Source organism: Mesoplodon bidens, assembly GCF_964165515.1.
Source record: "Mesoplodon bidens genome assembly, chromosome: X".
In the NCBI taxonomy this organism is placed as follows: Eukaryota; Metazoa; Chordata; class Mammalia; order Artiodactyla; family Ziphiidae; genus Mesoplodon; species Mesoplodon bidens.
In genome coordinates, this window is record NC_138163.1 from 135492976 (window position 1) to 135518980 (window position 26005).

The window sequence follows — 26005 nt, forward strand, 5'->3', positions numbered from 1 at the left end:
GACTTAATTGATATTTAGAGGACATTCCATCCAAAAACAACACAATACACGTTTTTCTCAAGTGCTCATGGAACATTCTCCAGGATAGATCATACCTTGGGTCACAAATCAAGCCTTGGTAAATTTAAGAAAATAGAAATTGTATCAAGTATCTTTTCCGACCACAATGCTATGAGACTAGACATCAATTACAGGAAAAGATCTGTAAAAAATACAAACACATGGAGGCTAAACAATACACTACTCAATAACGATGTGATCACTGAAGAAATCAAAGAGGAAATTTAAAAATACCTAGAAACAAATGACAATGGAGACACGACGACCCAAAACCTATGGGACACAGCAAAAGCAGTTCTAAGAGAGAAGTTTATAGCAATACAATCCCACCTTAAGAAACAGGAAACATCTCGAGTGAACAACCTGACCCTGCACCTAAAGCAATTAGAGAAAGAACAAAAAACCCCCAAAGTTAGCAGAAGGAAAGAAATCATAAAGATCAGATCAGAAATAAATGAAAAAGAAATGAAGGAAACGATAGCAAAGATCAATAAAACTAAAAGCTGGTTCTTTGAGAAGATAAACAAAATTGATAAACCATTAGCCAGACTCATCAAGAAAAAAAGGGAGAAGACTCAAATCAACAGAATTAGAAATGAAAAAGGAGAAGTAACAACTGACACTTCAGAAATACAAAAGATCATGAGAGGTTACTACAAGCAACTCTATGCCAATAAAATGGACAACTTGGAAGAAATGGACAAATTCTTAGAAATGCACAACCTTCCATGACTGAATCAGGAAGAAATAGAAAATATGAATAGACCAATCACAAGCACTGAAATTGAAACTGTGATTAAAAACCTTCCAACAAACAAAAGCCCAGGACCAGATGGCTTCACAGGAGAATTCTGTCAAACATTTAGAGAAGAGCTAACACCTATCCTTCTCAAACTCTTCCAAAATCTAGCAGAGGGAGGAACACTCCCAAACTCATTCTACGAGGCCACCATCACCTTGGTACCAAAACCAGACAAGGATGTCACAAAGAAAGAAAACTACAGGCCAATATCACTGATGAACATAGATGCAAAAATCCTCAACAAAATACTAGCAAACAGAATCCAACAGCACATTAAAAGGATCATACACCATGATCAAGTGGGGTTTGTTCCAGGAATGCAAGGATTCTTCAATATACGCAAATCAATCAATGTGATACACCACATTAACAAACTGAAGCAGAAAAACCATATGATCATCTCAATAGATGCAGAGAAAGCTTTCGACAAAATTCAACACCCATTTATGATAAAAACCCTGCAGAAAGTAGGCATAGAGGGAACTTTACTCAACATAATAAAGGCCATATATGACAAACCCACAGCCAACATTGTCCTCAATGGTGAAAAACTGAAACCATTTCCACTAAGATCAGGAACAAGACAAGGCTGCCCACTCTCACCACTCTTATTCAACTTAGTTTTGGAAGTTTTAGCCACAGCAATCAGACAAGAAAAGGAAATAAAAGGAATCCAAATTGGAAAAGAAGAAGTAAAGCTGTCACTGTTTGCAGATGACAGGATATTATACATAGAGAATCCTAAAGCTGCTACCAGAAAGCTACTAGAGCTAATCAATGAATTTGGTAAAGTAGCAGGATACAAAATTAATGCACAGAAATCTCTGGCATTCCTATACACTAATGATGAAAAATCTGAAAGTGAAATCAAGAAAACACTCCCATTTACCACTGCAACAAAAAGAATAAAATATCTAGGAATAAACCTACCTAAGGAGACAAAAGACCTGTATGCAGAAAATTATAAGACACTGATGAAAGAAATTCAAGATGATACAAATAGATGGAGAAATATACCATGCTCCTGGATTGGAAGAATCAATATTGTGAAAATGACTCTACTACCCAAAGCAATCTACAGATTCAATGCAATCCCTATCAAGCCACCACTGGCATTTTTCACAGAACTAGAACAAAAAAATTCAAAATTTGTTTGGAAAAACAAAAGACCCCAAATAGCCAAAGCAATCTTGAGAATGAAAAACGGAGCTGGAGGAATAAGGCTCCCTGACTTCAGACTATACTACAAAGGTACAGTAATCAAGAGAGTATGGTACTGGCACAAAAACAGAAAGATCAATGGAACAGGATAGAAAGCCCAGAGATAAACCCACGCACAGATGGTCAACTTATCTTTGATAAAGGAGGCAGGAATGTACAGTGGAGAAAGGACAGCCTCTTCAATAAGTGGTGCTGGGAAAACTGGACAGGGACATGTAAAAGTATGAGATTAGATCATTCCCTGACACCATACACAAAAATAAGCTCAAAATGGATTAAAGACCTAAATGTAAGGCCAGACACTATCAAACTCTTAAAGGAAAACACAGGCAGAACACTCTATGACATAAATCACATCAAGATCCTTTTCTGACCCACCTCCTAGAGAAATGCAAATAAAAACAAAAATAAAATGAGACCTAAAGAAACTTAAAAGCTTTTGCACAGCAAAGGAAACCATAAACAAAACAAAAAGAAAACCCTCAGAATGGGAGAAAATATTTGCAAATGAAGCAACTGACAAAGGATTAATCTCCAAAATTTATAAGCAGCTCATGCAGCTCAATAGCAAAAAAAACAAACAACCCAATCCAAAAATGGGCAGAAGACTTAAATAGGCATTTCTCCAAAGAAGATATACAGACTGCCAACAAACACATGAAAGAATGCTCAACATCATTAATCATTAGAGAAATGCAAATCAAAACTACAATGAGATATCATCTCACACCAGTCAGAGTGGCCATCATCAAGAAATCTAGAAACAATAAATGCTGGAGAGGGTGTGGAGAAAAGGGAACACTCTTGCACTGCTGGTGGGAATGTGAATTGGTACAGCCACTATGGAGAACCGTATGGAGGTTCCTTAAAAAACTAAAAATAGAACTACCATATGACCCAGCAATCCCACTACTAGGCATATACCCTGAGAAAACCATAATTCAAAAAGAGACATGTACCAAAATGTTCATTGCAGCTCTATTCACAATAGCCCGGAGATGGAAACAACCCAAGTGTCCATCATGGGATGAATGGATAAAGAAGATGTGGCACATATATACAATGGAATATTACTCAGCCATAAAAAGAAACGAAACTGAGCTATTTGTAATGAGGTGGATAGACCTAGAGTCTGTCATACAGAGTGAAGTAAGTCAGAAAGAGAAAGACAAATACTGTATGCTAACACATATATATGGAATTTTAGAAAAAAAATGTCATGAAGAACTTAGGGGTAAAACAGGAATAGAGACATAGACCTACTGGGGGTGGGCTTGGGGATATGGGGGGCGGTGGCTGTGACGGGGCGGGGGAGAGGCATGGACGTGTATACACTGCCAGGCGTGGGGTGGATGGATGGTGGGGGGTGGTGGCCGCGTGGCGCGGGGGTTCGGCTCGGTGCTTTCTGGCCGCCTGGAGGGGTGGGATGGGGTGGGTGGGAGGGAAGGAGACGCAGGAGGGAGGGGATGTGGGAACAGATGTATATGTATGACTGATCACTTTGTTGTAAAGCAGAGACTAATTAAAAAAAAAGTGAAATCTTGAAACCCTCCTTTGATTCCAATAAAAGCAGAACTCTACATGCTCTTTCCTTCTCTCTTCTTGTGATCTCACTGTGTGGTCCCAAGGGTGACACGCAATCACAGTAAGAAATGGAAGGGCAGGTCCAGCCACAAGAGTTTTTACTGACAGACCAGCACACAACAACAAAGTATAAGTTGAGAGAGGTACACTATATTAACTACTATTTAATCATACTGTTTCTGTCATCTTCTTGTAGATAAGCAGTTATTAAAACTTCTAATAATTTATCCTTTGGCTTTTTCATATAATAACACACATATGTCCAAATAAGTTATAGTATACCCAACACATTGCTTCATTTTCCTCTATTCACTTAAAAATATATATGATATCCTCCCAAAGGATACACAAAAATGAATATTCCTCATTCCATTAACATATGAATGATTACACTAGATACTACAAAATATACCGTATTTTATTCAACTTCTTCCCAAGTAACAGACATCTGACTTATCCTTGATATCTCCCTGTAAAGCACTTGATTTCACTGACCTATTTTATTTTCTGCATAATATTCATCACACTGTATGATTATTGTCTCTTTTCCCAAAAGAAAACAACTTTCTATTTTTACAGAAATTTATTCCATTTAAAATGGGATACCAAAAAATCTAACCATAAATTTAAGGAAATGTCCTCCATCTTCCTCATGGAGGGCTACTTATACAGCACAGAAAGAAATCCAACAAAGAAGAGTATGACAAAGCACCCACCTTTCCCTTTATGGCACTGGGGAACCATAACATTTCTAGTTGAGCATGGCAACAGGTCCTGTCAAATACATCCCAAGTATGTAGGTAAGTATCAAAATTACTATAACCTTGATAAAGGGTGAACTAAAATCTAAAATCATACAAGGCCTTATAATATAAGAAGACCATTTTTCTTTTTCTTTTTTGCGGTACGCGGGCCTCTCACCGCTGTGGCCTCTCCCGCCGCGGAGCACAGGCTCCGAACGTGCAGGCTTAGCGGCCACGGCTCACGGGCCCAGCCGCTCCGCGGCACGAGGGATCCTCCCGGACCGGGTCACAAACCCGTGTCCCCTGCATCGGCAGGCGGACTCTCAACCACTGCGCCACCAGGGAAGCCCAAGAAGACCATTTTTAGATCACATTATTGCCTCACTGGATTATGGTGATCTTTCCCCAATCTAAGAATTGGCCAGGGGAAAAAAAGGAAAACTGAAACAAGCCCAGAAGTTAAAACGATCTCTGTATGTTTTCGTACATGTAGTCTGGCATTCAGTAAATAATTCAAAGCAAATTGTAAAGAAGTAAAAATAAAGGAAAGAGAAATTAAGTAAAAACAATGGCAACAGGAGATTCAGATATCAGAATTATCAATGACTTTCAAGTAACTAGGATTAGTATGTTCAAGAAAATAAATGATGAATAATTTCAACCCAGAATCAAGAACTATGTAAAAATCCATCAGAAATTTTAGGAAGAAAAGGGAATAATTAAAATTAAGAACTCAGTGGTGGCTTAACTGCAGATTTGATATAGAAAATGAGAAGATAAGTGACCTGAAAAATAAACCAGAAGAAAATACAGATAAAGAGAGAGAAAAAGAAGTAGAAAATACAGGGAAAAATAGAAAAGACAGTGAAAATCTGTAATGTATATGTACTTGGACACTTAAAGGAAAAAAGATAATTGGGCAAAAGTAGTTTTTGAAAAACTAACCTCCCTGCATAACATAAAAGAACACGGTATAGATTCAAGAAATACAAGAAACCACAAGCAGAAAACCATAAAGAATTAGGATCATGGTAGCAAAACGGCAGGAAACTAAATATAAAGAAAAAATGTTAAGTAATCAGCAGAAAATTAAAAACCAGGGTGAAGGTAAGCTTCACCTTCTAACCAACAAGGGAATCATGAGACTTCAAATCAAGAAACAATAAAGCTTAACAACAGTGGAACATAAATTTCAAACTATGGAAAGAAAAACAGAATTCTACACCCATTGAAAACATTCATTAAAAAAAAAAAAAAAAAAGAGGAAGAGTTGTAGTCGAAAATCAGGGCACACTAACACACATAATCATGTTTAATATTATTACCATACGTACTTCTTTAAGAACGGATTTAATGGATAAGCAAGAATTTTTAAATTAAAAAGTTGACAAGGATATAGGAAAACCTGAATACAACCAAGTCTACATAACTTACCACAGTATACCCAAGAACAACAAAATACATGTTTGTTTCTAATAAAAACATGAATCATTAACCAAGAGCAATGATACCATGGCCCAAAAGCAATATAAAAAATTCCAACTGATTTAAATAATAACACATTACATAACCACAGGTCAAACAAAACAACAAATCACAGCTGAAATTTAAAAATATTTTGAAATAAGAAGTACACGCCATAGCAAGTTTTTAGAATGCATCAAATCATGTTTGGAGAAAAAAAATACTTTAATTCACATTGTTTTTAAAACTAGAAATCAACCACCTATGTATGTCAAAAATAAATAAAAAATAATGCTGACTAAATTAAACCCAAAGAAAGTAGTAAGAAAGCAGCAATTAATAAAATAGAAAGCAATCACATCATAGAAGCATATGAAATGTTATTACATTTGACAAACCCTGGCAAGATCAATAAAAAAAAAGGTGCTCACCACAGATCTTTACACACTTTATAAGAAAATATTATGAACCAATTCATGCCAATAATTAAGATGAAATTTTTAAAAATATCTTCCCTAAAACAGAACTGAATCAAAATAAAAATCTACAACTCTCTCCAAAAGTAGTGACAAATACCGCTTTTCAAATGTATCCATAATCAAAACTCTTTCAATTATGAAAAATCCAGTCCTAAATGGCTTAGATACTAAATTTTTCAAAACATTATGAGAAGAAATATAGTAACAATCTGTAACACAAACTCTTCCAGTGAATACAAAAATAAGGTAGCATTTCCAAAGCACTTTTGTAAAACAGTATAATCATCATTCTAAAATCTCCAAAGGGCAGTACAAAAAGGTGAAAACCTCATGAACAAAGACACAGAAAATTTGTATGTAACATTAACAAACTAGAACTACAGTAATATTTAACAACAATAATACATCTTAATCTAGTGTATTTACTTCAGGACTACAAGGTTGCATTATAATTTGAAAGATTGACATTGATTTCCAATTCCATACTAGGTGTAGAAAACAGACTTTTATTTCTCTCACTAAATCCAGTTAAACTCACTCCAAACTTTGTTTGCTTGTTTTATATGTAATATCGGAAAAATATGGGAAAAAGTAAACCATTCACTGATCTTTGGACTCAAGGAAAAATACAGCAGTAAATAAATATTTTTTTAATTTGTTTAGTTGGGGTTTTGGGTTTTTTTGATTTTGGTTTTTGTTCGTTGGTTTGTTGTTTTCTTTTGCCTCCTAAATTCCTTACTAAGTTCTGAAGAAGCCACACTTGGAAATACCAACAACTATAAAGAAACAATCTTCAAGAAAAGACTGATCTATACAGGTAAAAGATCAGTAAAAGTGGCAGCCAAAGAAGTCAGAAAACTTTAAGACAGTAAGTTTTCCACTCCTGCAAATACCAGGTAGTCTGCTCTCACCTTCATCAGCAGTCTACATATACAATGAAACAGCATACAGTTATATATACATAGTGTGCCAATGTCAATTTCCCATCTCAATATTATATTACAATTACAGAAGATGTAAACACTTGAAGAAGAGATGAGGTGAAAGGCACACTGTATCTTCTGTGCATATTTGCTACTTCCTGTGAATTTACAATTATTTCAAAACAAGGAGTTTGAAAAAAATCAGTAGAACTCAGGAGAATACCAGAATAAGGGTAAAATTCTGTTTTCATTTAAAAACCCTCAGAAACCATCTCAATAAATTAATGATTTTAAAACAGTAAATAATAACTCTATCAAATTTGAGAAAACAAAATTATCATCTTTCAGGAAGATGAAACTGTAAGAAAAAGACAGAGTATTTATAAATAAGAACTTTTATGTATAGGTTAAAATTAGAAAAATCAAAAAGACCTACATAGAAAATTATATTTTACTCAAATTATTTTATGAAACTATAATCAACTGTAAGTAGAATTTTTTTTATAATGGGAGAACTATCTTGGATTAACAAGAAAAAGATATTCACTGAAATGAAGAATTCTTGTAGATACCAAATGAAAGTATACTACTCATATTTTCCTTTCTGAGAATATCTCAGTTTATACTTCATGCCCCCATTCTACTAAAGTGCCATCAACTATAAATTTAATAACACCACAATCTAATTTTTTTAATTCAAATGGGAAAGTTCTATAACTTAATTGATTACTTGGGTTTAATATTTATTCTTTTCCTTCTGTGACAATTGCAATGAAATTAAGATAGTTTTAACATCCGAAAATACCAAATGGTCATAAAATAGTAATCCCTCCGTATTTGTGGGAGATTGGTTCCATGACACCCAAGGATACCAAAATCTGCTCAAGATACCTTACATAAAACGGTTTAGTAGGGTCGGCTGTGTGAATCCCCAGGTTCTGTATTGCAGATTCTTATCTTACCTGCAGTAAGGAACCTGCAGATTTGTGGGGCCAGCTAAAGATTGAATATACCTAAAATCACTTTCCCTACATAAAAGATTAGGGGAAAAAAGAAAAAAAACTAATGAATAAAAACTCTATACTTAACAAAGACTCAGACCAGGAGGTAACAATTTTTATCTATAACCATAGATATAAGAAGGCTGCCATTCCATGTTATAAAATAGAAATAAGCAGATTACCAGAATATCCTACCTTGATATCAACTCTGATTCAGAAAATACAGAAATTTCGGGGGTGTTTTCTGGGGAGTAAGGGAAGATGGACAGGGTATAGAAACCTGACGTCAATTTTTTTTAAAGCTCCCCAAAATGGCTAACCCATAAGCAGGGTTTGGGAACTTGACATTTAAATGATCTCAAACTATCTTATTACATCCATTTATAATATGAATAAAGGAAGATGCCAGCATCTTCCCTTGTTTGGTATAAATTTGCACAGTATCTACCCTCAACCCATTAATTTATACTTGGACTAAAAACAAAAGAATAGACCTCACAAATGTTTACTACATAACAAGTGCTTTTTCTCCCCTGAAAAGCTGCTATTAAATGCATGTTATAACTCAACTGAAATACAATCTTAAATGTTCAACTACTCATACTATTAATAAACTCTATGTACTTTTTTCAGCCTCCTAGCAATCTCCTGATTTCTGACCACAGATTGTAAATTTATATGATACTACAGTTTTTAATCTAACAGCCAAACAAAATATGCTATGCACAAAATATTACAAAGTTAAACTGAAACAGTTTTTAAAGCCAATGTTGAAGTTATGATAGTACCATTAAAGGGTGACTATACTTTATGTTACAAATAAGATGTTTTAAAGACACTTCAATATTACAGAAAAACAGAAGCAATTATTCTAAAACAATATCTTATTTCAAACAGGCAAAAATATTTTGGAAAAATACACACACTAAAATCAGGATGGTCTAACACTTCTTAAGTAAAGTCATTTCAAACCACGCAGATGACTCAATTTAGAGGCAAACTGCATTAACTGACAATTCCTAGTGTACAGCTAGAGAGTGTTTTGGAAATTTATTAAATCACAGTGAGTTGAAAATGGTTACCAAAACTATACTCATTCTCAATACAAACCTCAAATTCCTTCATGTCTCTTGTTTGGTTTTATCACAAACCAAAATTTCAAACACATTTAATGAGTTTAAAATATTAAATATATGCAGGAGTTTATACTCAAAACTGAACTAAAATTTACTGATAATTATTTCACTTAAAGTATGAAAGTGTAAGGTATGAAACTGTCTTATATAATTTTTATTTCACTTAAAGTATGAATAAGGATTTTGTTCTTGTTTTCAGTATAGTAAATTAAAACACTTACCTGGGTTTCATACAAGTGGGCAATATGAAACTGAACTACAAAGGATCATGGAAAAGAATTAATTACAATACAGCTGAGTTTAAGGTAATGAAGGAAAAGAGATTATACAACATTTAAAACATAAGGAAATGTTAAAACAATGGATCACAAATTTGATTTAGAAGTGCAATTTTGTTTTTAATAGAACAATGTACAAATAAATCTGTAAAGATCATGAGCATGCTAAGAAAACACAATTAAAAGCCATTATTAAATAAAAATTTAATCCACTTATTTTTAATTCTAAGAAAACACATTAAAATACATTAAAAACATTAAACATCAACAGTAAATAAGTATACTAAATTTAAATCAGCAATATTAAATAAACATAGCCTTTCAAATGTATATATCCTAAAACATGATATTCAAAATGTTCACCTTAAAAATATAGTAAAGCTATTAAATAAAGACATGTTTTTAAACATACACATGTTTTTCTTCAGAGTAAATCTATTTAGCATTTTTTTAAAAGTCATAGATCAAAACAGTATTAGTAAAAGCACACACAAGAAATGACTTTGTTTTGGATATTCAGAATTTAGTGACTTTTACTTAAAGAAGAAAAAGTCATACCACCTAAAAAGCAAAATTATGAACTAAGTATATCTGATAAATCAGATAAATGTATACAACACATTTGCTCCTTCTTTTTTCCCCCCCAAGCTCTTCCTGTTGCTCAGTTTGCAATTACCAGAACATGAAAGATTCAATGAAAATCGTAAGGATCAATAAAACAAAATCACAATAATTACAACTAAATTCTAGCTATTTAAATTCTATGGGCTTTATGTGTCAGTAACAAATCTCTTTTCATGTTTTGTTTTAGGCTGTAACTAGAAGAAGCTTTCAAAATTTTACAGAGAACATAAAATGTGGATTACTTTCCAGAAATGTCTTAAAGGAATCATGAAATTCTCATAAGTAACAAGATGTTTATTTTCCTGTCCTTTCCTCCTCCTCCCACCCCACCTCCTTATCTTTCATTCTCTCTCAGCAAATGGCCTGAAGATTATATTCTCTTTAGGAAGCATTAAAAAACTACCAATTCTTAAGCTCAGCTCTTAAAAACTGTGATTTAGTGATCCTGTGGTATAAAGGCCTGAAAAGCTGTCTCCTTTAATTAACTCCCTAGCTTTCTAATAACTTCTCCACATCCAGATTAGCAAACACTGCACTAGGTATCCATAATTTCCTGCACATAATACAGAAAAATTATCCTAAAATTTTGTAATTAACTCTAAAATCAAATAAATTTTGGGTACAAAGGCAGTGCTCTCCCTAAGTGGTTACACATTACAAGTTAACAAACCTCCTATAAATAAAAACATCTTCTTCAGAGAAAAGGAAAATTCTATTACAAGATAATAAATAAATAAACAAAATACAATTCACAAATTTTTTCAAGTCTCATATATAAAAACAACCTCTTTATTTAATAGGTTAAGTGATTTTCTTCCTCCACACTGCCCTTTCCCAACATAACCACAAATCCAGTTAATAGAAATTTCATCTCCATTATTTGACAGAAATAAGGAGAAAGTTAGGGAATCTAAATCCCATTTTTCTCATCTTCATATCCATCTAATAAGTAACAAGAAAGAAAAGACTATCTAACTGACACCCTAACACCATGTGAACTTCCCACCAATTCAGTCTCGGGTCCCATGTCTCTGGCCTCACAATCCCATAAGGTGACAGTGTCATCTTTCAAAAAGTGAAAATCTCCTATTTCATTCTTATATATAATTTGAAAGAGGACCATAAATATACAACTAGGAAAATACTCAACATGGAGATTTTCAAACATATGTACTAATATACTAGCAACATTGCCAAAAAGGTCTTGAAATTTAAACTTTATTAGAAACGTTATTTTCAGAAGATTAAGAATACATGCTATCATGAAGGACAATAATATAATGAAAGTTTTATATCATCTAATTGTTTTCAAAAATATTAACTGGATACATATCTCTTTCTAGCTTGAAAAACAATATGTATAAACATTGAAGAAACTGTACATGTGTAAGTTACTCATAAACAAAAATACATTTTCCATTCTTTTTTTTTTTAACTTTACTTTGAATACTCTGATCTTCCCAATTTCATAAGCACAGGCTACGAGATTCAAAGACCAGTCATGGCCAGTGGAATATGTAAAGTCTCAAAGACATTAAAAGAAACAAGAGAAACAAGAGAAATAATTTATGGGTTAAAAACAGACACTACGGGATTCCCTGGTGGCGCAGTGGTTGAGAGTCCGCCTGCCGATGCAGGGGACACGGGTTCGTGCCCCGGTCCGGGAAGATCCCACATGCCGCGGAGCAGCTGGGCCCGTGAGCCATGGCCGCTGAGCCTGTGCGTCCAGAGCCTGTGCTCCGCAAGGGGAGAGGCCACAGCAGTGAGAGGCCCGCGTACTGGAAAAAAAAAAAAAAAAAGAGAAAAGAAAAAAAAAAAAAAAAAAAAAAAACACTACAAGATAGTAATGCCTGCCACCAATAATACCTAGCAAAAGGTAAGCAATCACTATATGTTAGGGCTCTGTGAGAAACCAGGGATTTCTACAGTTATCAAGTGATTATGCTGATCAACTATCTTAAAGTCTCTGAATCAGGCTTGTGTTCTCCCATTCTTGTTCTCAAAAACCAACAGAAACAAAGATATAGAGTATCTGAAAAGGTATTCAGGGTCGTAATTTGAAACCTTTCATGGATATACTGTTCCTCAAAAAGACAAAAAACTATTGTATGTGGAAATACTTACTTTCAGCACTGGACAAAGTACAGGGATTGGAGTCAATCAAAGCTAACTGAAAATGCTGTAAGAAAAAAGTGAAGACATTAGTGTGCTAAATTTAGAGATGCATAAAGTCAACTTTAATATTTTAGTCTTTATCAGTCTAACATGTATAATGAAACCATGTTATATAACTAAAACAAACATAATAGCCCACCAAATAAAATTACTATGATTCAAAATCTATTGTGGAAACAAAGTGTTATCAAAGTATTTCCATAGGATAGTTAAGAAGGGAGGATGTTGGGGGAAAGCTACTACTACTCCTAAAAACTACTACTTTTCCTACTTATCCTGTGTCTATTATTACTAGGTTAAAAAAAGAAGAATATTTCAGCATTAAAGTAAAGAAAAAAATTAAGTTATAGAAATGTTTAAATTAGATGCATTTCAATTCACCATACAAAAATCTATAAAGGGGAGGGAGGGAAACGCAAAAGGGAAGATATATGGGAACATGTGTATATGCATAACTGATTCACTTTGTTATAAAGCAGAAACTAACACACCATTGTAAATCAATTATAGTCCAATAAAGATGTTAAAAAAAATTTACAAAACCCAATGGTATCTTTTAAAGCATCAGTGATTATCTAAAAATGAGATCTGGACTTTAGAAATGAAACAATACTATTAGATATCTCCTAAAGAATAAGTCATATAGGCTTATATTCCTTCAATAGCACTATATTTCAAGATATTTAAAAACCATAACCCATGTTGAAATTCATCTCTGAAATATAGTTGGTTCTTTTAAAAGGTATGTAAATTGTGTGTAAAGCATGTAGAATCATTCATGAAATATTAAAACATCCTACTTATATCAAATAAATGTATGCAGAATGTAAATATATATAACTGTCTATAGATAGATGTTACATATATATTAATATATATAAAAACTAATAGATCATTACTAAGAAATTAGTTACTAACCAGTATTAGTTAATATGAGAGTAAATAGAAAACATAATGTATAATTAATATATATATTAGATATTATATTTAATAACTCACTTATGTGTCTGTCTACAGAGACTTATTACTAAAAACACAGATAACATTAAAACATGAACACAATAGCTGTCATTGAAAAACACAGATAACAAATGACCTCTATTAATTAACAATATAAATGTCAGAGTTATAAACTACTTAAGCAGAGAAAACAGGTAATAAAATTTCTTTAACTTAAATGAAAGAGGAATAAGTAAGCCCCCATCAACTATTCTACAAACTATTCCCACAAATGTACATTCAATTTTCAGAGTCTCCATTAATTATTCAACAATTAAAATAATCAACTATAATACCATTAAGTAACCAAAGGACAAGTCAGTAAACAATCAACTACATAAATGTCATTCCTTTCTACAATTCATACATCTAAACTTGTGATAGGCATACTGACACTTAAAATGTCAAGTTGGACATGTAGTCTAAACAATGTGGGATCACTGAGTACATAACTATGCTTCCTCAACTAGCTGTAACTAACAACAAAATTAATGCTTGCTATCACTGTAACAAAAGAATGGCTATAAAAAGAATCATTGGAAAGAACACTGTAGGTGGTACACACAGTCTGTTATGCTCACACACCATACACAGGACAACCTTTTCAACATATGGTAGCTGTGAAATAGCCACGTGGAAAAGAATGAAGGTAGACTGTTTTCTTCCATATAAACATGAAGAATTAAACTATAAAACTCTTAGAAGAAAATACAGGAAAAGATTTTCATGACAAAGGTTTTGGCAATGATTTCTTGGACACCAAAGGCACAGGCAACAAAAGAAAAAAGACTAGGATTCTTAAAAATTAAAAACTTTTATGCATCAAAAGAAACTATTACTGGGAGAAAATATTTGAAATTATGGCTCTCATAAGGGATTAATATCCAGAGTACATAAAGACACCTGTAACTCAGCAAGAAGAAATCAAAGAATGGAATTCAAATGTGGGCAAAAGACTTTGGTGTACATTTCTCCAAAGAAGACAAATACACAGAAAAAGATGCAAGTGAAAAAAAACAAAGGTAATAGCAATCCACTTCCATTAGGATGGTTATTACTTTTTTAAGAAATGGAAAAGAGGTTTTGGCAAGAAGGTAGAGATTCTGGAATTCTAGTGCATTGCTAATAAGAATGTAAAATGTGCAGGCAGTGTGAAAAGTATAGCAATCCTCACAAAGTTAAATACATGATACAATTCAGCAATTAGATTTCTAGGTATATTTCCAAAAGAACTGAAAAAACAGAGTCAAAAAAACACTGATACGTGAATGTTCATAGCAGTATTCTTCACAACTGCCAAAATAGAGAAAAATCTGAAAGCCCATCAACAGATGAATAAATGAAAAAATTGTGTTATATACATACAATTGAATATTATTGGCCACAAAAAGGAAGCCCTATATATGCTAGAACACGGATGAATCCTGGAAACATTAAGCTAAGTGCAATAAGCCAGACACAATAACATATGATTCCATTTGTATCAGGTACCTAAAACTGTCAAGTTCATAGAAACAGAAATTAGAACAGAAGGGTATCAGAAGCTAGAGGGGAAAAAGGAATGGAAATTATTGTTTAATGTGAACAGAAGTTTTTACGTGAGTTACTGAAAATTCTGGGGAATGGATAATGATGATGGTTATATAACACTGTGAATATTATCAATGCCACTAAATTGTATATTTTAACTGATACAGTTGAATGTTGAAAACAGTATCATGTAGTGTGTATTTCTGTACAATAAAATAATTAAAAAACAACACTAGAAAAAAATTATGCTAGCCTATATGAAGTAGATTTTTTGTTTGTTTTTTTTGTTGTTTTTTTGGGTTTTTTTTTTTTTGCGGTACGCGGGCCTCTCACTGTTGTGACCTCTCCCGTTGCGGAGCACAGGCTCCGGACGCACAGGCTCAGCGGCCATGGCTCACGGGCCCAGCCGCTCCACGCCATGTGGGATCTTCCCGGACCAGGGCACGAACCCGCGTCCCCTGAATCGTCAGGTGGACTCTCAACCACTGCGCCACCAGGGAAGCCCTATGAAGTAGATTTTTAAAAATTATTTAAAACATATTCTGAAATGGAGTAATTTATTAAAATGAATATGGCCCTTAAATAGCAAATGCATTAATCTTTCTATAAACATAGAGTCAAAAATGCACAAAATGGGGTTTCCCTGGTGGCGCAGTGGTTGAGAGCCCGCCTGCCGATGCAGGGGACACGGGTTTATGCCCCAGTCCGGGAAGATCCCACATGCCGTGGAGCGGCTGGGCCTGTGAGCCATGGCTGCTGAGCCTGCGCGTCCAGAGCCTGTGCTCCACAACGGGAGAGGCCACAACAGTGAGAGGCCCACATACCACAAAAAAAAAAAAAAAAAAATGCACAAAATGATGCAGAGGTACAATGCTAGAAAAAAGAAAAGTTTTGGACTTTAACAATGTCCAATCCTGGTTGTAATAAGATATCATAGTTATGAAAAATATTACCACTGAATGAAATTATCTGATGGGTATATGTGAATTCCCTGTAATTTTTTTTTTCAGTTTTATTGGAGTATAGCTGATTTACAATGTTGCGTTAGTTTCAGGTATACAGCAAAATTAATCAGTTATACATAAACATATATCCACTCTGTTTTAAATTATTTTCCCATATAGGCCATTACAGAGTAGTGCATAGACTTCCCTGTGCTATACAGTTGGTCCTTATTAGCTACCTATTTTATTTATAGTACTATGTATATGTCAATTCCAATCTCCCAATCCATCCCTTTCTCCCTTCCCCCTTGGTAACCATAGGTTTGTTTTCTAGATCTGTGACTCTAGCTTTTTTTTTTTAATTGCATGATAATTTACTATGATCTGAAAATTTTAAGTTAATAATACAACCAAAACTGGGGGAAAAAACTTTTTTTACTCAGGAATATCTAACATTTCAACACTCTGAATACTGCTTTAATTTTCATCTATTCTGCAAAGCCAAATACATATCCTTATTGTGCTATGAGAGCCAAGACAAAACTATTTTAAAATATGTATAATATTTAAAACAAAATATATTTAAAAACAGCTTTCCTCTAACAGAAAGAGCAGCATAACAGTCCCACTTTATACTGTAGTACATTTTTAAGTCTAACTGACCTTGAAAACATATTAAAATGTTATGTGAGAAAACAGACCTTTCCTAAATGAGTCATCAAAGGAAATAAACTGACCTTAAAAGAAATACATTTCCAAGATGACATTATTTCAGTATTACTATTATACTAAAACTCTCAAAAAGTAGAGAGATTTGTATAATTTTAATTGCCCAGCCTACATTTTCTCTCTCAGTATTCAAGATCCTAAAACAAGAAAAAAGTCCACAAACTTTTGAAAGCAGCAGGAAAATTAATGCTTTTACTGTTTCAAACCCCAAACAACATAAAATGTTACATATTTTCAAACAGCAATAATTCTGCAAATCTTGACACCAAATCCTGACAGCAAAAGCAAAGGTAACAAAAGTGAAAAATAAGCAAGTGGGACTACATCCAACTAAAAGCCTCTCCACAGCAAAGAAAACCATCAACAAAATTAAAAGGCAGTGTACTGAATGGGATACAGTTGCAAATCATGTATCTGATACACAGTTAATATCCAAAATATATAAAGAACTTATATAACTCAACAGCAAAAAAACCCATATTCAGTTTGATTAAAAACTGGATGGGGCCTCCCTGGTGGCGCAGTGGTTGAGAGTCCGCCTGCCGATGCAGGGGATACGGGTTCGTGCCCCGGTCTGGGAGGATCCCATATGCCGCGGAGCGACTGGGCCCGTGAGCCATGGCCTCTGGGCCTGCGCGTCCGGAGCCTGTGCTCCGCAACGGGAGAGGCCACAACAGTGAGAGGCCCGCATACCGCAAAAAGAAAAAAAAAAAAAAAAAACTGGATGGAAGACGTGCACAGACATTTTTCTAAAAACATACAGATAAAAAAAAAAAACATACAGATGGCCAACAGGCACATGAAAAGACAATGTACATCATGAATCATTAGGGAGATGCAAATCCAAATCACAATTAAGTATCACCTGTCAGAATGTGTTCTATGAGAAAGGCAACAAATAAATGTTAGTGAGGATGTGGACAAAAGGGAATGCTTGGGCACTGTTGGTGGGAATATAAACTGGCGTAGCCACTATGAAAAACAGTATGGAGATTCCTCAAAGAATTAAAAACAGAAATACCATATGACCCAGTATTTCCACTCCTAGATATATATCCAAAAAAACCAAAACCACTAATTCAAAAAGATACATGCACCCCAATGTTCACAGCAGCATTATTTACAATAGCCAAAATATGGAAGTGACCTAGTATCCATCAACAAATGAATGGTTAAAGAAGATGTGGTGTGCATGCATGTGTGTATGTGAGTGTATGTGTGTATGTGAGTGTATGTATATACGTGTAATAACTCAGCCATAAAAAAGAATGAAACTTTGCCATCTGCAGCAACATGCGTACACTTAGAAGGTATTAGGCCAAGTGAAATACACCAGACAGAGAAAGCCAATAACCAAAGGATCTCACTTTTATGTGGAATTTTTTAAATAAACAATTAAAAAATAATTTTTAAAAAATCAAACTAATAGATACAAAGAGCAGATTACTAAGTGCCAGAGATAGGGGTTGTGGGGTGGAAGACAACCTATGGATGGAATCTGCAAACAATATGACCAACAAGGGATTAATATCCAGACTATATAAACAGCTCATATAACTGAACATTCCCCTAAAAAAAAAAAAAAAAATTTTAAACTGGGCAGAAGACCTGAACAGACATTTTCCCAAAGAGGACATAAAGATGGCTAACAGGCACATGAAAAGATGCTCATCATCACTAATTATTAGAGAAATGCAAACTGAAACAAGGTATCACCTCACATCTGTCAAAATGATTATCATCAAAAAACTACAAATAGGGCTTTCCTGGTGGCGCAGTGGTTGAGAGTCCGCCTGCTGATGCAGGGGACACGGGTTCGTGCCCCGGTCCGGGAAGATCCCACATGCTGCGGAGCGGCTGGGCCCGTGAGCCATGGCCACTGAACCTGCGTGTCCGGAGCCTGTGCTCCACAACGGGAGAGGCCACAACAGTGAGAGGCCCGTGTACCGCAAAAAAAAAAAACAAACAAACAAACAAACAAAAAACTACAAATAACAAGTGTTGGGCTTCCACGGTGGCACAGTGGTTGAGAATCCGCCTGCCGATGCAGGGGACATGGGTTCGTGCCCCGGTCTGGGAAGATCCCACATCCCACATGCCGCAGAGCGGCTGGGCCTGTGAGCCATGGCCGCTGAGCCTGCGCGTCCGGAGCCTGCGCGTCCGGAGCCTGTGCTCCGCAACGGGAGAAGCCACAACAGTGAGAGGCCCGCGTACGGCAAAAAAAAAAAAAAAAAAAAAAACAAGTGTTGGTGAGGATGTGAGAAAAGGGAACTCTCCTACACTGTTGGTGGGAATGTAAACTGGTGAAACCAATGTACGGAGGTTCCTTCAAAAAACTAAAAACACAGTTACCATATGACCCAGGCAGTCAATCCTACTCATTGGCATATATCCTGAGAATACTCTAATTCAAAAAGATACATGCACACCAATGTTCAGAGTAGCACTATTTACAACAGCCAGGCCTTGGAAGAAACCTAACTGTCCATCGACAGATGAATGGATAAAAAGATGTGGTACATATATACAATGGAATATTACTCAGCCATAAAAGCAACGAAATAATGCCAATTGCAACAACATGGATGGACCTGGGGATTATCATACTAAAGGAAGTTAAGTCAGAAAGAGAAACACAAATTCCATATGATATCACTTACATATGGAATCTAAAAAATTATATAAACAAATGTATATATCAAAACAGAAAGAGACTCATAGATATAGGAAACAAACTAGTGGTTACCAGTGGGAAAAGAGATTGGGGGCATCGGCGTATTATGGCTGTGGGATTAAGAGATAAGCAACAAGGATATATTGCACAGCACAGGGAATTATAGCCATTATCTTGTAATGACTTTTAATGGAGTATAATCTGTAAAAATACTGTATCACTATGATGTACACCTGAAACTAATATAATATTGTATATCAACTATACTTCATTAAAAAAGAAATATTAATGTCAAAAACATTCTGTTTTCATACAATGAAATCAGAGAGTTATCAGAGTATAAAATAAGGGGGAAAACGGCACAAAGAAAGAAAAAGAAAATTGCATGCCCCCAAATTTTTTGTTAAAATCAACATCATTTGAAGGTCTGTTACTCTTTACCTAAGCCTAAACAAATAGAAGTGGATACAACACTGTTTCCATTATGCGTGAGTAAGTCAAAAACACTTTCAACAAACCAGTGAATATTATCCAATTCTGCTCTGCCTAATTAAAGGATATTTTACATATTGACAATTTTCTTTTGCCCTCCATCATATTTTCAGAAAACACCTAAAATGCTGGTATATGATAACAAATACATTACAAAAAAATTATACCATATTTAACTTATTTTCTGCCATATGACATGTTAACATTTTTAATAGGCTAATTTATACACTGTGAATATATAAATATATAAATGAAAGAAGGGGTTAAAATCTACAAGGTGTCAGGGGCTTCCCTGGTGGCACAGTGGCCGATGCAGGGGACACAGGTTCGTGCCCCGGTCCGGGAAGATCCCACATGCCGCAGAGCGGCTGAGCCTGTGGGCCATGGCCGCTGAGCCTGCGCTCCACAACGGGAGAGGCCACAACAGTGAGAGGCCCACATACCGGGGTGGCGGGGGGGGGGGGGGGGGGCGAATCTACAAGGTGTCAAAACTGTACTTTCTTCACATTTTAAATCAACTGACACCTCACAGTATACAGTTTGATAAACTCTGTTCTAATCTTAACATATAACTGATAAACCTAATCCCATTCTCTGCACCAAGTGCATTTAACTCTGGACTTAATCCTCAGTTACAACTGATCTCTGACCAGTGTGTGATCTAAATTCTTTACAGTCCACTTGCAATGGTTTTTAATGTTCTTGGTTGAGTTTCTCTGTGCCCTCAGTATCACTCCTATATAAACCCATAAAATGCAGAGATAGTTTGAAGCACTTAATATTTTAAAACCCGAAAGAATTAAGGAACTGAATGAATACAGAGTGCAGTAAGGAATTAACTCAGCCAGTCTGGGTTGTTGAAACACTGCCTATTCAAAAAAAAAAGCTCTAGCCATGACCAACTCCTGAGAGAGAATCTCTAAACCTTTAGAATATCCTGCCTTGCAAATGTACCTTTGTATACCTAGGACCTTGGGTCATCAAGATAATTCATTCTAACAACATTACAGTTTGATGTCTAAAGTGGCTGGTGATTAAGCACCTAAAACTAAGGTCAGTCAGGTGGCTCTCTCCCTTTCTATCTTACCAAACGTCAATATTATACACGTATACATATTTCATGGAAAAGAACAAAACCCTGGAAAGGCTTGGGAACACTCCCTGCATGTAACTAAACAACATTTCAGGGAGAATTAAGTGCTATTGATATGACTGCAATGAGACAGGACAAGTGGACTTTTGCACTTCTGACTGTTTTTGGTGTCTTTTTCCTTTGAAAATGTTTATCTCTATTCTTTCACTGTAAACAAGCCATATCCATAAATAAAACTGTTTTCTGAGTTCAATGACCTCTGCCAAATCACTAACCTTGAGGTTGGCAGTTTGGGGGACCTGCAATCGCATCAGTTTTTAAGTAGACTTTATTTAGCATTCTCCTTGTTAATGAGTTCAGAGTATGTGACACACATATATGCACACCACCTCTGTAATCAATATACTCTACAATTCACATCTATAAGGAAAAGAGCAAACATTCTAAATAGTCATAAATTCTCAAAACCTTTTTTCTCCAGAAACTTGAATTCTTTCAAAGAGCAATGCTTCTGATATATAGGGAATCCCCATTCTCATTAAAAACCCTTGGATTACATAAAATGATAGCACAAACCCAGAAACTCCAAAAAATGTTAAGTACTGACAAATCAAATTTCCATTAGAATCAAAGTATTTAACAATAATGTACCATTCTTTTCCAATGATGTTTATGTTCACCAACTAGCAGTCCACAAGCCTTAAAAGATAACAAATCTATTAAATAATTTTGCCACGACACATACCATGCTATTAAAAATGGGCAGATTTCTAATCAGACCCACAGGAAAGAACAGTCAATAATTAGATCACAGATACAGCATCACTAACCACCTCTTCATCTCTACAGTGCCAGTCACATATTGGAGAGTGTTTTACATACTCAAAAACGAAATAAAAACCTCCAGTGTCTCCTTATCACAAACATCAATATTTATATTTTGTTAAAAGACAAACCAGGGCTTCCCTGGTGGCGCAGTGGTTGAGAGTCTGCCTGCCGATGCAGGGGACACGGGTTCGTGCCCCTGTCTGGGAGGATCCCACATGCCGCGGAGTGGCTGGGCCCATGAGCCATGGCCGCTGAGCCTGCACATCCAGAGCCTGTGCTCTGCAACGGGAGAGGCCGCAACAGTGAGAGGCCCTCGTACCGCAAAAAAAAAAAAAAGACAAACCAAAAACAAAAATCTAAAGCACTGTGTATCTTAGCACCATGTCTGCCTTGTACCCCGAAATTCAATCCTTTTTTCCTTTTTTTAAGTTCATATCCTAAATTCATTCATTTAATAGCAGTAATATAACTTCCAGTATTTCTCTACACTCTTAACATTTAACCCCCACACTCTACACACACACACACACACACACACAAATGAAATAGTGCATATCTAGGAAAAGCCCCAACCACCTACCTTTAAACTTGATTCATAGTCTGTGTTCACTTTGAACATAAGCCCAAGTCGTAAATGAATTTCCTTGGCTCGACAAAAGCTGGGATCAACATAAAGCACCTCTTGAAATGCTTTAATTGCCCTTGAAGAATACAGACATAAGAAACTGTAAGATTAACTGTATTTGCTTTGGAAGTACAAAAAATACAATGGTTATACGACTTTAAAACAAATTATAACTTTATAAAAACACTATGAATGTAAAAAAGTAACTTTAACTTCCTCAAATTATTTAGCAATATTTAATAGTATTTTCAATGTAAATAAACAGTTTAAAATTCTCTGAATCAACTTAGAGAAGAAGACAGTAAGAAAGCTTTTAAAATGGCAAAAAGGTAAGAGTGTTAACCTTGGTTCTATACTGCTCCATATAAATCCACTGTTAGAAGCCTTACTTTTACCTACCACATTTTGGTTTACATTCAGCTTGGAACCTATTTTAAGTATGACGTGATTTAGACAGGGGTTAATATTTATCTTTTCTATATGGGATTCCTACTGTACAGAAAGCAGTGCCACCTCTATCATAAATCAAGGACCCGTGTTTACAGGACTGCTTCCGACTTCTCTAATCTACTTCAGCCTTCATTTGCCTACTTTTGTCCTAATTCTATTCTGTCTTGATTATTGTCTTTTTAACAGGTCCTTATTATCAGTGTAGAAAATCCAGATATGCTGGATATACTCTGAATATATTTAAGTGCTTAGAAGAGACAGAAAAAAAAGAAAAAAGTCTATTTTGAATTTCAATTATTCTATACTCTAAAAACCTCAGAGGTCACTATTTAGGACTGTAAATGTTTCCAAAGTCAATTCTCTTTTTATTATAGAAAGATGCAGATAACAGTCATATCACAATTTAGTACCAAGCAACACACCACATGTCTTTAGTAAGTTACTTCAGTTAAGATCCTACTTGTCAAATGCTGTGGTTATACACACATTTACTGCAAAAACAAGTATTCTGAAAGGAAGATTTTCTCTGGGAAATATAGAGATATCCTTTACAGATGAGTTATTTAAATTTAAAATCATCTTTCACACAACTAACTTAACACTGTCACACACATATCAAGCAATTAATATTTTCAATCTATAGACGTATCTCCTTCCTGATTTTACATTCCTATCTTCAATCTAAGGGGGCTCAAAAGTTATAACTACATGAAAACTGGTCAATGTGAGTCACACTTCTCTGTATCTAAAATGTACAGTTCTTTGTTCCCAGCCTTATATTGGATTTCACCTAAATTTGTTCTGGCTAGCTGAAATGACTGTATCTATTTGCACAACAACTGCAAATAATGATTTTTAAATATCCACTTTTCCATCTTGACATAAGGCAAAGTACAATAAATTATTCCATTTAGAAAAACTTATAACCTTATTTCTAAATGCATCTCCCTACAAACTTTATAACTCCTATTACTGGTTTCTGTAACCATCTGTCCTCTTCCCATTTGTAAGTGATCACAAGTCCATGACCCAATGCCAGTGATACTTTTGTTCAAAAAAAAAATAAGAAAGAAAATCTTTCTTTTCTCTAAGTATGGAATATGCTTTAAATTATTAGACTAGAGTCCTGAACATGAGGCCTGCTTCCACTACTAAATAGTTCAAGTAACACTAAATAAAAATGAACACATCTTATTTCCCCCATCAACAAAATTTTAAAATTAAAACAAAATGATCTCTAAGAACTTTTCTAGTTCCAAAAGTTCAGAATAGTGAGTTCTGTGAATAGGATTTTCAGGAAATTCACAGGGACCTTAAAATTGTCCTCATTTAAGACAAAAGGTAAGTTGACTTGAGTTTAAAATCTCTCAAAGAAATACACAGTTCATAAAATGAAGGTGTAACATCTATAACCTACAAGTTCATGTAACAAACAATGCAGTACTTCTGAACATGGCATAAACAATTTCCCAAAAAGCCAAGGAGTAAGAAAAATAATATACACGAAAAGTCATACAACTAAAAGCTGAATATTCATTCACATTTGGGAAACCATATCACATACTGGTCAGTGTATACTTAAGGACTGTATTATCATTCAGAATGACCTACAGGACATGGTTGCAAACACTGGTGGTGTACTCACTCGCCTTCCTTTGAATTCTCATAGCACTTAAATGAAAAAAAAAAAAGGACAAGACCAAAAAAAGTTTCCTGTACTTTACTGTTTACAAAATCTTACACATTACTATAATTGTTAATCCTCAACACTGAAGGAGGTATCATTATTCTTATTGTGGGAAATTGAGAGTTTATAATCAAGTTACTAGTTACTGGGTATCACAAGATGTTTGCAAATGTGCTGAGTGGAGGGAATGAGGGCTGAACTTGATTTGAACCTACAAAGGTAATACACAACTAATGAAATGAGAGTTTACTGACATTTAAATATTTTATGTGTTTCTCCTACATACACACACACACACACACACACACAAAGTGGGAAAACATCTGATGTAAGTCAACTTACCAGTGAAATGCATTGAAATAGAAGTAAACCAAACCAAGGCCATATAAAAAGGCAGCATTCTGTTTAAAAAAAAAAAAAAAAAAAAAAAAAAAAAAAAAAAAAAAGTGCCATTTAAAAGCTTTTATGTCTACTTTATGTTATTAAGTAGAAACATAATACATAAAATGTTCTTTAGTTCTAAAAATTCTATCCTATCTTACAATATGATTAAAAGAAACAATGAAGTCATGAGCCAACACGTAATGCAGAAGCCAAACAACTTGGAGAAATATTTTCAGTTCCTTTTAATCAAGCCCACAATGAAAATAATTTTTTTAACTCCTACAATTTCTGTGAAACCACAAAGTTCCCAAATAGCCAAAGCAATCCAGAGAATGAAGAACAAAGGTGAAGGTATCACATTTCCTGACATCAAACTATAATACAAAGCTACACTATGAAAAACAGTATGGTAACTGGTATAAAAATATTAGCATGCAGACCAATGGAACAGAATAAAGAGACCAGAATTAAACCCCCACTTTTATGGTCAACTAATGTTTCACAGGGAGCCAAGAATGCCCAACTGTAAGAGGACAGACTCTTCACCTCTTTAAAAATGATGCTGGGGAAAATGGATAAGCCCATGCAAAATACTACAATTGTAGTCCTATCTTACTCATAAATGTTAACTCAAAATGGATCAAAGATTTAAACATAAGGTCTGACACCATGAAATTTCCTGGAAGAAAATACAGAAAAGAAGCTCTCCCTGACCTTGGTCTTGGCAATGTTTTTTGGGTATGACATAAAAAACACAAATAGCAAAATCAGAAGTCAACAAATAGGACTACGTCAAACTTGAAAACTTCTACAAAGCAAAAGAAACAATTAAAAACATGAAAAGACATCCTACAGAAAAGGAGAAATTTTCCAGATGTCATAAAGAACATTGAAGATTCATGGAAAGAGCTCAAAACATTAACAGGAGTTTGGAAGAAACTGATTCTAACCCTCATGGATGGATTTGAGGAGTTAAAGTCTTCAGTTCAGGAAATACCTGCAGATGAGTTGGAAATAGCAATAGAACCAGAATTTAGAAGAGCCTAAAGATGTGACTGAATTGTTGTAATTCATGATAAA

The 26005-nt window shown here is 34.8% G+C and overlaps 1 protein-coding gene across 6 annotated transcripts in view; it reads right to left on the bottom strand.

The window, feature by feature from the left end:
* LOC308608518 (lysine-specific demethylase 6A-like) overlaps positions 1 to 26005 on the bottom strand; it is a 185527-nt gene that overhangs the window by 88925 nt on the left and 70597 nt on the right. For 5 of the 6 annotated variants that reach the window (XM_081221704.1, XM_081221706.1, XM_081221703.1 and 2 more), the window contains exons 5-8: positions 24884 to 24942; positions 22360 to 22480; positions 12440 to 12494; positions 9635 to 9669 (exon numbers count right to left, since the gene is read on the bottom strand). In XM_081221704.1, coding sequence (XP_081077830.1) covers positions 9635 to 9669; positions 12440 to 12494; positions 22360 to 22480; positions 24884 to 24942 — 270 coding nt within the window. The remainder of the gene's footprint in view (positions 1 to 9634; positions 9670 to 12439; positions 12495 to 22359; positions 22481 to 24883; positions 24943 to 26005) is intronic. The other variant, XM_081221705.1, reaches the window with a different exon arrangement.